The 12,499-nt window shown below is 34.7% G+C and overlaps 1 protein-coding gene across 1 annotated transcript; it reads left to right on the forward strand.

The window, feature by feature from the left end:
- Nucleotides 1–9,291: 9,291 nt before the first annotated feature.
- On the forward strand, nt 9,292–12,201 carry LOC145614688 (putative U3 small nucleolar RNA-associated protein 11). Its single transcript, XM_081669760.1, has 9 exons — nt 9,292–9,421; nt 9,670–9,751; nt 9,847–9,937; nt 10,026–10,117; nt 10,314–10,407; nt 10,519–10,598; nt 10,821–10,904; nt 11,285–11,384; nt 11,897–12,201. The coding sequence occupies exons 2-9, from the start codon at nt 9,696–9,698 to the stop codon at nt 11,987–11,989; spliced, it is 690 nt and encodes a 229-aa protein (XP_081525886.1). The 5' UTR covers nt 9,292–9,421; nt 9,670–9,695; the 3' UTR covers nt 11,990–12,201.
- Nucleotides 12,202–12,499: the final 298 nt, after the last annotated feature.

Raw genomic sequence — 12,499 nt, forward strand, 5'->3', positions numbered from 1 at the left:
TCTTGAGAACGAGTTTCGGCATCCAACCAATCCTTGAACAAACACACATTTCAAGTGTTTCGGGTTTTAGTCTTGTTAATCTATCGTCTAAAACTCTTCCCGACGCACTAAAAGCTCTTTCAGAAGCAACGGAGGAGACTTGGATAGCAAAAATATCACGAGCCATTGCCGACAAAATTGGATGTTTCACGGCTTGTGATTTCCACCAATCGAGGATGTCAAGGCCAAACTTCTCTTCATCGTCCATGCCTTTCATGAAGTCGTAACTTAAGTACATTTGCAACTCTGAAACATCGCTTTGTGTTCTCCTAGATGATGATGATTATGTACCTGAATACTTAGACATCAAGTTAGCAGCTTGTGCAAATAAACCTTTGGCCCGTTTACTTACATTTTTGGATGTTTGAGAAGGGGCAAATCGAGACACGATTCCATATTTACTTTCATAAACTCTATATAAATTAAAAAACTCATCCGTCACCCTATTTTTAAAAGTTTCAACATCATCTTCAAAATTCATGTTACTATAATAAATATCAATTAATAAAAAGGTGTCATCATATTTTTGTCTAGGATCTAAAATAGAAGCAAAAATATAAATCATAGGAATATCGGTGTAATATTTACGCCATTTATCCTCCATGGATGGAAGATATCCACGATAAACATGTTGTGATCGGTGTTCCGCAAAAAGTTGTGCAAGTAAACATGCATTGCTAAGAAAAGAATGAGAACAAGGATTATATACAGAAGAAAAACAATGTGTCATACCATATAGTAATTGTAAAAACTGCATATATTTTTCACAATTAACCCAATCATCTTCTAGTAAAGCATTTTGTGGAAATTTCATATTATAAAAAAGTGTTAAATGAACCTTGTACTCGATTGCCCGACTCAACATTTCATAGGTGGAGTTCCACCTAGTTGGACAATCCGGTGCTATTTTTATGGTTTTTATCCGTTGTTGCCTGCAAAAACCTTTCCATTCTTGATATCTCATGTTAGAGCTATTAATAGACATAATAGCATTCCTTATTTGTGATAAAATGGACCAATTGCTTGTGTTCCATCCTTCACACACAAGTTAAGAACATGACAAATGCATCTAACATGAAGTGCATCTCCATCTAATATAACATCGTTCAATTGGGATTTGACCAAATTCGCACTATATGTCATAGAAGTTGCATTATCGAAAGTCATAGACATGATTTTATCCCTAAGACTATATGCATCAATGGCTTCCATTAAATGATGTGAAATGTTAAGACCGGTATGAGGGTATTCAAGCATTTTGAAATGAATGATGCGTTTTTGTAACATCCACTCATTATCTAACCAATGACAAGTAACACATAAATAGTGAAGTCCGTACCCACCATCCCATGCATCGGCGGTTAAAGAAACTCTACTAGGAAGATTAGCTAATTCATTTACTAATTTCAATTTGTACTCTAGATAAGTCTTTATGGTAGCAGATCGAACGGTTTTTCGGGAGATTTTTTTGTGTTTTGGTTGTAGTGCTCGGTTAATATAGTTGTTGAAGGCATCATTTTCGGCGAAAAGAAAAGGTTGTTCTGCATGTACAATCATTCTCCCAAGTTCATCCCTATCTCTCTCGTAATTGTAAATGAAACCTTGTGGATGGAATTGAGAAATTTTAGGTTGGATTGGATCACTAGATGGTCCACCACATTTTTTTGTATGTCTAGTAAGGTGTCCCGTCCCTCCCTTGGTATCGGCCGAGAAAATTTTACCACAAGTCCGACACTTACATTTTTTTCCATCTTTACTTAATTGATAATGTGCCCAACATTCACTCTTTCTTTTGGTTTGAGCAAAATCCTCTTCGGTACACCACTCTAATATGTTAGGATTTTGGGTGTTGGGAATTTGGGTGGATGGTTCACTCGACCCGGAGGCTTGTGTTTGGCTACCTTGGGAAGGAGGAGGAAAAGGAAATTCATATTGTTGAAATTGGGTTTGTTGAAATTGGGTCCAAGGAGGCATATCATCCATTTGTTCTTGCCCTCCCGTGTTTTGGGGATGAAAGAAAGGGGTGGAAGTGTTTGGAAAGGGCATGTTAGGAGAGGGAAAGGGCATGTTAGGGGGGGCATAGACATTGAAGTGTTTGGGTTTGGTGATTCCCTACGTTTTGACTTGGCTTTTCTAGAGGAGGAGGAAACGTTCGGGTTTGATGCCATGATTAATTAATAATAATAACAATAAAAGTAACAATAACAATAATAATAATAATAATACAACTAACAATAACAAAGTAACAATTAACAACAATAATAATAATAATAACAATAACAATAAGAATTAATTAGTAAGTAGTTTTTATATAAATTAAATTTTTAAAAATAATTATAATAATAGTAGATTACTTGGATCAATGAGATCCCAGGTAGGAGAGGTTAGGAGTGACGTTGTCCAGAGCCCAAATCCCGCCTTAGACAGATTTCAACAATCCAAATAACCCACAATTAAAATAGAAAGTAGTTTTTATATAATTAAATAGTTCCAAGAATACAATAATAATAATAATAATAATAATAATAATAATAATAATAATAATAATAATAATAATAATAATAATAATAATAATAATAATAAGATTAACACTAACAATAACAATAACAATAACAAATTAAAATAAAGTTGAGTTAGATCTTACAATGACGCTTCAATGCTTTCCCAAATTTATAATTTCTCGAACTTATAATTTCCCGAATGTAAATATAACAATTTTTTTTTTTTGGTAGTAGACTAATAAAAGTAATAATAGTAAAAATGTAAAATTTATAAGAGAGTAGGAATTTTTTTTTTCTTTTCACAAAAGAGAGCAAGATTGTATGATTTGTAGGAATTTAAGAATTAAGAATTTAAGAGTAAGAATATTAGAGAATAAGAGAGAATAGATGATTTGATGAATTGTGAAATTTTTGGAGGAAAATATGAAGTATTTATAGGGAATTTGGGTGGGAAAAGGGGGGGAAAACTAGCCGTTTTAGAGCCGTTGGAAAACAGCCATAAACGGCTAGTTTTCCAACGGTACTGAGGCACGGGCCGTGCCGTGCCTGGCTTCGTGCCGGGCTGTGCCAAGCCGTGCCACGTGCCGTGCCGGCGGGTCGTACCAGCGTGCCGGCCCACGTGCCGGCCACCGTGCCACCCGCCGTGCCACGTGCCGTGCCCGTGCCAGATTCCGGAATTTTGTTCACGGCACGGCCCACGGCCCACAGGTGCCGTGCCGCCACCCGTGCCGTGTCGGGCCGTGCCGGAGTCGTGCCGGGCCCGTGCCGCCCGCGTGCCGGCACGGCCCGTGCCCATGTTTACATATGCCACATGTCACCTCCCTTAATATGTATGTTTAAGTCTTTATGCATTCTACAACTTGAAAATTCAAGTAAAAAATGAAGTGTTTCATTTCCACTGTAATAAAATAATTATGTTCAATTAATTAGTACACATTACATAAACATATGAATTTATTATAAAAATTGTCTTTTCATCTCCTAGACTTTAAATTTGGCAAATACAAGTTTATCAGCAAGTAAACAAAATTTTGTTAATCCGGTGGCATTTATGTAAATATCAATAAGCTGTGATCATTTGTTCAGTATTTTTGGTGAGGTGTCCAAATAGTGTTTGCAAATTGCTTTTACTATTTGGTGAGGAAATTACACATGTACCCCTCAATTAGCACATGAAAAGACGCATGTATCCCTCTACTGGTACTTAGCTTGAAAAGACGCTTTGTTTATCTGGGGAATTAACTGGGCATTGCTCAAATAAATATAATTTTAAACTAATACGGAGTATATCATTTCATATCCCACATTCTTCATGTATATATATCTAACTAAATTCCTTCATGTTCTTTCATAGTTCTACCCCCCTCACTCTATTTTTCTTTTAAGTTTGAAAAATGAAACAATTACTTTGTATAAAAGCATGCCTACATATGAATATAATTAACCCAAATAATTACCCGTGCATTGAACAGGCCAAAAAGCTAGTTATCACTAAAAGGTCTAACCAACTATTAAATGGCTCATTTTCTAACTAGATTACACAAAAGACTAACTTACCCCTGAATTAAGTGATTCCCTCCCCTTTTTCATTGGTTTCCCGCCCCTATCATGAAATCCCTCTTTATATATTCCTTCCCTCTTCCAAATATTCCGTTAGGGTTTCATATCAATTATCAATCTCCAAAAACGTTCTCACCATGAATTTTCATTGGGTTTCTTCAAGGAAGAGGGGCGCAACTGATGGAAGTTTCAATTGGGTAAGGATGAAGCGCTTCGGGGGTGACTAGCTTTCGGGGGATTAGACCAAAACCCATCTCAAGGAAGTCTTCTAGAATACAACAGTGATGAAGATGATGTTGTTGGCGGGGGGGGGGGGTTATGGTGAGGAGGGGAGTTTAATGAAATTGAAAGCGTCGTTTAGAATACAACCGTAATGAAGATGATGTTGGTGGGGGTTGTGGTGAGGAGGGGAGTTAATGAAAATGAAGGGGGTATCAATTTGGGAATGGTGAGAAGTTGAAGGGGGTAGAGGAGGAGAGGAGGAGAGGAGAGAGAGGATGATGATGATGATGACGATGATGATGATGATGCATGGTGGTGGTGGGGTTGGGGTGGAGGAGGAGGAGGAGGAGGAGGAAGGTGGTGTTTGGGACGGAGTTGGTAAGAAAAGAAGGTGGTTGTTAAGGAATGGAGAAAGAGGAGGAGAGATAATTAAAAGAATTTTTCTTATTTTTGATATTTTTGTTAAATTAAATAAAAAAATTACCTAAAGAGCAGATAACTAGTCAACTAGGCTTAACAAAATTGAGCCCCCAAAGGTTGGATAATTTAGGAATAATGCAAAGGTTTGATTAATAAATTAAAATGGGGAAAAAGTAGAGCTGATCAAAGTCAATAAGGCCCGCTGGCTTGGCTCAAATTTGGCAGGATTTTGGGCAGATTTTTCAGCTCGAAATATATGTTACGGTTAACCCGCCGGCCTGACCCTTTTTTAAAATTATTTTGGCAGGCTTAGATATGCACTTTTAATTGTTTTATTTGGCCCGACCCGGAAAGACTGCACGGCCTGCCCATTTTGGGTAGGTTTGGGCACGTAATTTCCAGCCCGAAGCTTGGCCCAACCAGCGTAATGTGCTTATTTTGCTGCACAATGATCACCTCTAGGTAGAAATGACATTAGGTCGGATTCAGGTCGGATGGAGCTTTCACCCGCATCCACCTCCGCACTTCATTCTCTCCAACCAACTATTGTCACCCAATCCTCCCAAAAACGCTGATGTTAGGATTACTGATCCAATGAGAAATCCAAAGAAGCCATACTACAATGCAGGGAAAAAGTCAGAGGTTGCAGATTATTTTAACTAGGTGACTGAAGATAATGTGAGTTTTTATGATGCCTCAGTAAATTCTGAGAATGCTGCAATACATAACATGGTGGAAGACCTTTTTGTTTGATGTTAGGGGCTTATGAAGATTGCTATTATCTTATTAGTAATTTGCGTTTTTTTACCTTAAATTATGTAATCAGGGTAATGAAGGAAAGGGGAGTAGCAAGTAGTTCAATCCTAATTAAGTTATGTAATCAGGGCAATGATGTAATTTGTATGGGGTTTATGAATGAAGTTATGTAATTCAACTAAGTAAATAAAACTAATTATGGTATTTGCTTTGTCTATTATAATTACATGTGATGTTATGTTAATGAAACAAAGTTGAGGTTAATGATAATTTAGTACCTAATTTAGTCTAACAGATTAAAAAGTTGCTCAGAGTTCAAATAATTTCAACATTCCAAAGAGCATTTAAGAGCTAAATAATTGTAACACCCCAATAATTCTCTCTTTAAACCTGTAAGTATCATGAACAAAATCCAAGAGAATTACTAGCGTGCTATCGCCACGTATTCAAACGTTAAGGCTTAATCAGAATTTAGCAGCGGAAAAACTAACTCAGTTAAAAATAAGTTTCAAAACAAATTAAGTCTTACAACTTGGAACTATTAAGGCCTTATTTAAAACCCAATAAAAATGGTAAATAAAACAACCAGAGTCTAAATAAATTCAAATATAAGAAATAGAATAAAATGTGAATAGTAACCAACACTTCACTCAAAATCTCACCACTTTGATGCAAATTCTGATAATGTGTAAACCTATGAGTGATCTGCTCCCCAATATTACAAGTGTAAAAATTGGATCATTATAGGGTCATTGAAAAGGCGAAGGCCATGACCAAAGAAAGACACACAAAAGCACGCAATCAACAACGCTGAGTACATACAATCTACGAAAAATAATAAAGAATTCCTAACATGCTTCTAATAATCAATCATTACACACCATTTAATTATAGACTCAAGTACACGACACAACTACTAATATTACTAAGACTTCACTAATTAATACTTCCTCCGTTTTCTTTTACTTGCAACACAGCCTTGTGGCACGTGTTCTGAGGTCGGGTTTATGTAATATAAACGAACAAATTTTTCATTATAATTTTTACAAATGATACTTAACCCTATTCTTATTTTCGTGTAAAAATTATATTGATAAAATCGCTCGTTTACCCTCACTAATCATCTCCTAAAACTGTGTACTTAATAGGTGTGTTTCAAGTAAAAGAAAACGGAGGAAGTAATAATTAAATTATTTCATCTTATTCATTGGATTAAGCAATAGACAAGGTTGTCCTCCCATGCTCCAGTTGGAACATCAATAAAAGTAAAACCCCATGCCTCCTTTCGGAAACATCAATAAACATCCAATGGCCACAGGCGCGACTCCGTGACCATAGCTAGTATGAGATCTCATCTAACTCCTTATAGTTTTTTAAAAAAGTATTTGAAACAAGAGACTCGTAGATCAGATGACATCTAGAAAAGTGCACGGCTAATACCCGTGTACCCCAACCCCTTATTGTCATTACTTTATTGCTCATCCATCTTGCTCTCTACATGAATTACAAGTTTAGACTTGGTAATGACTCGTATGCAAACAATACAATCAATCAAATATCAAATCATCCAAGCAATTTAAATTTCCAATTCGATTCTTAATTTAATAGTGACAAGCTAAATTTATTATTGAATCCTTTAATTACCTCGGTGTATAAACACCTTAAGTGCATAAGACACCTCAAATCCTTAACCTCATCTTGTAAGACTTTAATTCCCCATTTACTCATTCCATTTCAATAAACATGAGCGAGTAATAAGATAGTTCATTCCATATATTTATATAACTTTGCCACTTAGCTCATCTTGCAAGTTAATGCATAAATAATACTATAAGATAATTCAATACGCATTTATCATACATGAATCAAAACCAAACATCACGTTAGTCACCAATCTATCAAATTTACTACCATACAATTTCAACCAGTCCACAAGTTTCCTAACATGATTCTAAATTTTCCAAGTCCTTAGACATGCTCTACAGTCAAAAATTTTCATATCCTTGTATGTACCTTGAGAAACGAATTGGTATGCCACTTTACCAACTAGAAATCACCTTCTATAAATTTTTCTCTTAAATCAAACAAAAAGATTTCAATCAATACCAAGCAATATAATTTACAGCAATACCAAACTACTTTAAAACTTCTTATACAATTGAAATTAATAATGCTTTTAAATTATTCCCAATAGTCAAAATTAATAATTCAGTAGTTCAACTATAAGTTAATATGTTAAAATCATGAAAATATAGCTTATGACATACATAAAATTCCAGCAAGTTTAACTTACTAACATATGCTGAAATTTGTTTTATTTATAGCTTTTGCAATTCAAATAATCTATACTTGTCATATTGCATAAATAGTTGTTTAAAACATGTAGAAGCATTCTAAACCTTTATTTTCAGCTTAATAACAATTAATATCAGATTATATAAAATTTTGAAAATAGCTTAAATTGTAGATTTCAAGGTTTAAATGATCTACATTCATAATACAATATAATAGTTATAATAGTATATTACACATTAAAACCTTAAAATCTTTCAAATAAGCAAAATCAAACCCCTAATTTCACAAGATATAAAAAATGGAAAATAATTAAATATAAAATTATGGGTTTTGCCATTATGAAATCATAGTATAGATAAATAACTTGCTTAACACGTTTTCAACATTTCAAGCTCTAAAACATGAAAATTCAAAATATAAACTCTAATTTTATACATAATATAAATCTGAAATTTTATACTATAATTCAAACATAGTATACTTTGTAAATTTATAATCTTTTGTTATTCATATGCATAATCTAGTCATAATAAAAACAATTTAAGAACAAAACTTAACAAAGATTGAAACTTTAATCAATTTAACAAAAGATAAGAAAAGAGGATCGGTGAAGTAGCGGGCTGCAAATGTTGTTCGTGAAAGGGGTGAGGTGGGCTTCGCCGCTAAGGAAATGAGTCGTCGGGGAGGGGGGAAAATCGACGGCGGGATCCATCGGCCGGGGAATGGCCAGCTAGGCGCCGGCTGCCGTGGTAGGGGTTAGGTATGAGCAGCAGTGGTTGGGCTACAGTGGTGGAGTTTTTCTTTTAAAAAATTCTTCTGTTTTTTTTTTTACTTTTTAATTAATTATTTTAATTTAATTACTCCCTCCGTGTTTTTTTTAAGTGATACATATTGACCGGCACATAGTTTTAGGCAATTTAATTGAGTTAAATAAAATAAGAGATAAGTGGGGTAGTGGAGTATTAAAAAATTGTTAAAGAAAGATAGTGGGGTTAATAGTTTATTGAAAAGTAATGAATGTGAGAGGAAATATATAATAAAAAAGTAGTAGTGGGTTTGGGTGGGGACCATAAGAGGAGAGAGATATAATTTTTTAATGTATTGTTTTGCCAAAAAAGGAAATGTATCACTTAAAAAAACACGGCCGGAAATGGAAAATGTATCACTTAAAAAAATACGGAGGGAGTATAATTTTCTTTAATATTTTTTATCTAATCATGTCCTGACACGTGTCTGGTGACTTGTTATAACAAGTTTTATAACCGTCAGGGACTGTTAGAAGCAAATTCATATTAAAGTTCTGATTATAAAAAAATAATCGAAAGTTGAGATTATTTTGAGCGAATCGGATAAAGTTGAGATTATTCCTATCAATTTTTCGTAAATTTAGATAGATAGATTATTAATTGATTGATGATTGATTAATATAAAAACCCGCCCCATTTATTAATCACACGGATCTTTATGACTATAGCGGGTCATGGCTTTTAAAGGCCTTCCCCGTAAAAAGAAAAAAGGCCTTCATTCCTATTTCCTTCCTCTCTGAGTTATTTCATCGAAGCTTACTCAACGTTTTCCATTGAAGCTTGAATCTAATTCTTGTATCCCCCATTGAAGCAGCTTCTAAGGTAAGTTGTTTGTTGTTGTTATCATCATATCAATTTCACAATCTAGGGTTTATATTTTAATTTAATTTTCAGTGCTTTAACTTTAGGGTTCGTAAATTCCTAGATTATCAAACATCATATCCAAAATTATTGAATCAAATATCCCTAAAATTATGAGATAATTCAATATGAATTTAAATCTCTTTTGCCTGATTCAACTATGAATTTATTCAAATTTGTTTGTTTATTGAATGTGAAATTTATTCTAGATATATTGCACAAGTTCGTTATCAACATGTCTTCTATAAGAAATGCAATCTCTAAAAGGGAGTACAAGGAGCGATCACAACCGTGAGTCTTCCTCTCTATTTATACAGCTGCAAATGTCTGATAATTTTGTGTGTAGTTGAGCAAATATTCTTGTTGATTTCTTGTTGTGAATTCAGGGCTTCGAGGAAAAAGTTTGGGTTACTCGAAAAGCATAAGGACTATGTCGTTCGTGCTAGAGAATTCCACAAGAAGGAGGATATGTTACGGGTAAATTTTTATGTCATGCTATCTTACTCGTTCAATTGCTATCACACTCTTGGTTAATTCTGAATGGGATGTTCTGTTTTGTTTTCAGAGACTCAAAGAAAAGGCGGCGAATAGGAACCCTGATGAATTTTATTTTAAAATGATTAATACTAGTACAAGGAATGGAGTTCATAGACCCGAGTAAGATATATGTTCTTGTTTTGGGAAATGCTTGGTTAATAACCATTAATGAATGTTTTGTGCGTATCCTTTAATAGTTTAATACTCTTCCGATCAAACTTTCAGAAACATAACATTCACAATGGTTATAAATTAAGCATCACTCGTTTCTTGGATGCTTGTCTTTCTCATTATTTTGTGTTTAATGTAATCTTAGGAGTGAGGCTAACAAGTATACGCCAGAAGAACTTTTGTTGATGAAGACACAAGACTTAGGATATGTGCTTCAGAAAATTCAAAGTGAAAAGAAGGTACTTCTAAGATTGTATTTTGGATAGTTTAAGTATTTTGTAGTGAAAGAGATACAAATATCTGCTGTTTTTTCTTTGCCGTATATATGCTGACACTATGCTTCTTTACAGAAAATTGAAAAGCGTCAAGCTGTGCTACATTCTTTAGATAATCGGCCCTCAAGCAAGCACATTTACTTTGCAGATGACAGGTTTGTGTTTCATTCATTGCGGTCAGGGAATAGTGGAGACTCGCCTCCCCTCCTCTCTTTCCCTATTTCTCATTTTGTATTTCCTTCCATTGTTTTCCCTCTTCTATACACCAAATGTTTAGGTGCTTGTGGATTGAAATCCTTTTACACTATCCTTGTTTCTTCCCAAGTGACAAAAGCCAAGTTCTAACTTAAGATATCTGGAAACTTTTTGTTAAACAGTGAAGAGGCGAATGAGATACTATCAAGATCATCAAACAATGAAGAGCTTCATGCATCAGCGCCGGTGCCTTCTGCAATCAAGAAGTAATAACTCATTAATTTTGCAATATTGTTTTTTGTAAAATCTTTTGGCAGTTTAGTCTTTCCTTGATATAGTTATTTTCACTGATGCAAAAAGGATATACTCGTATTTTATCTGTTAAAAAATAATTAATTATGGGGCACTTAGTCTTTCCTTAGATTTTGCTCAACAAAGAGTGCATGTTGCCTCTCCCCTTTTTAATTATGTTGATATTTTGCGTCTTCCTTTCCTATAGAGTTATTTTATTTTATTTATTTTATTTTTTTTCCTACTCCACCTGTCTCTTTGAGGCCCTGTTTCCTTTTTTGGGTTGTCCTATTGCCAATTTGCCTCAGGGGCTAGTGTTTTGGGTAATGTCTTATTATTCTTCTTTTTCTGGCAGGAAGATGAATGCTTCCTACAAAGAGTTAGAGGCAAGAATGAAAAGAGTTGAAAATTTGGAGAGAGTATATGCAGAGATGGCCTTGCAGAAAGAGCTACAGGTACCAATCCGCTTTAAAGTAAACATTAAAAATACATGCCCATTGATTATGTTTATGATATCTTTAAAGTATAGCGAACAAAGTTGAAGCCAAACCTGCTCAGATAAATGTCCTTGACACCTTTATTCCAGAGCCCTAAATGTACAGGACTTCTGAATGGAGATGCCGACCATGCCCGTATAAAACAAATTTCTAATTTATTGTCAGTTGATACTTTACTGGGCTGTTCTATTATGAAGTGTGGTTTTTGCTTGTTTCTTGGCATTTGCTTATTATGACTAAATCAGTACTTACTAGATCTTCCGTTGATTGTAGAAATGAATGCCTTATTGAAAATTTATAGTCTGATTTGAAATTTGGTGCATCGCAAATATCTGTTGGGCCTAGGCACCATATGAACATATCAGGGATTTAAGTTATCATCTGCTAACGCCTAAGATAAAGAAAAGGTCCATGGGGTAATATATATTGAGACTGTTTCTGTAAGTTAAAATTTATCTGTATTGATGCAGAAAAAGGGTAGGAAACGCAAGCTTCGGGAAGATGAGATTGTTTGTCCCACTGATAGGCCAGTATACAAGTGGCGGGCAGAACGAAAGCGATAAACAAGCCTAATATATCTGGTTGATGAAGGACAAAATGTTCAACATGAGCGGGAAGCAAATTTTGGTTCAGTTATTTAGTTACTAGTAGTGAGATGTACCCTAGTTGAGTCACCTTGTAATTTAAAGTTCACAATTTGAATCGTGATTATTTTATGTGAGAATTTTATCGATTACATGATAGTTGGATGTTAAAATGGGGGAGCATTTGCCAATTGTGCTAGTAAAATGATTAAAATTGGGGATCACTGTAGATGCGTAGAGATGTCTAACCCCCTTATTGGCTTTGTATCTCTGTCTCATCTCCTATACCAGAGTGAAAATCAGAGGTCCTGATTTCTGTTCAAATACCGACTTCGAATTTGAGTGTAAAAGAAAGGATGCCTGATTGCATTAACTTTCTGTAGGTTGTGTTATGTTACAATGTGGCACAACACTACTAATTGGTTGTTGGTTTAGTGGTGATTGGGACTACACTTGATAGGGAGGATCGCGTGTTCGATCCCTTGCAAT

Source organism: Chenopodium album, chromosome 25 (assembly GCF_948465745.1).
Source record: "Chenopodium album chromosome 25, dcCheAlbu1.1, whole genome shotgun sequence".
NCBI lineage: Eukaryota > Viridiplantae > Streptophyta > Magnoliopsida > Caryophyllales > Amaranthaceae > Chenopodium > Chenopodium album.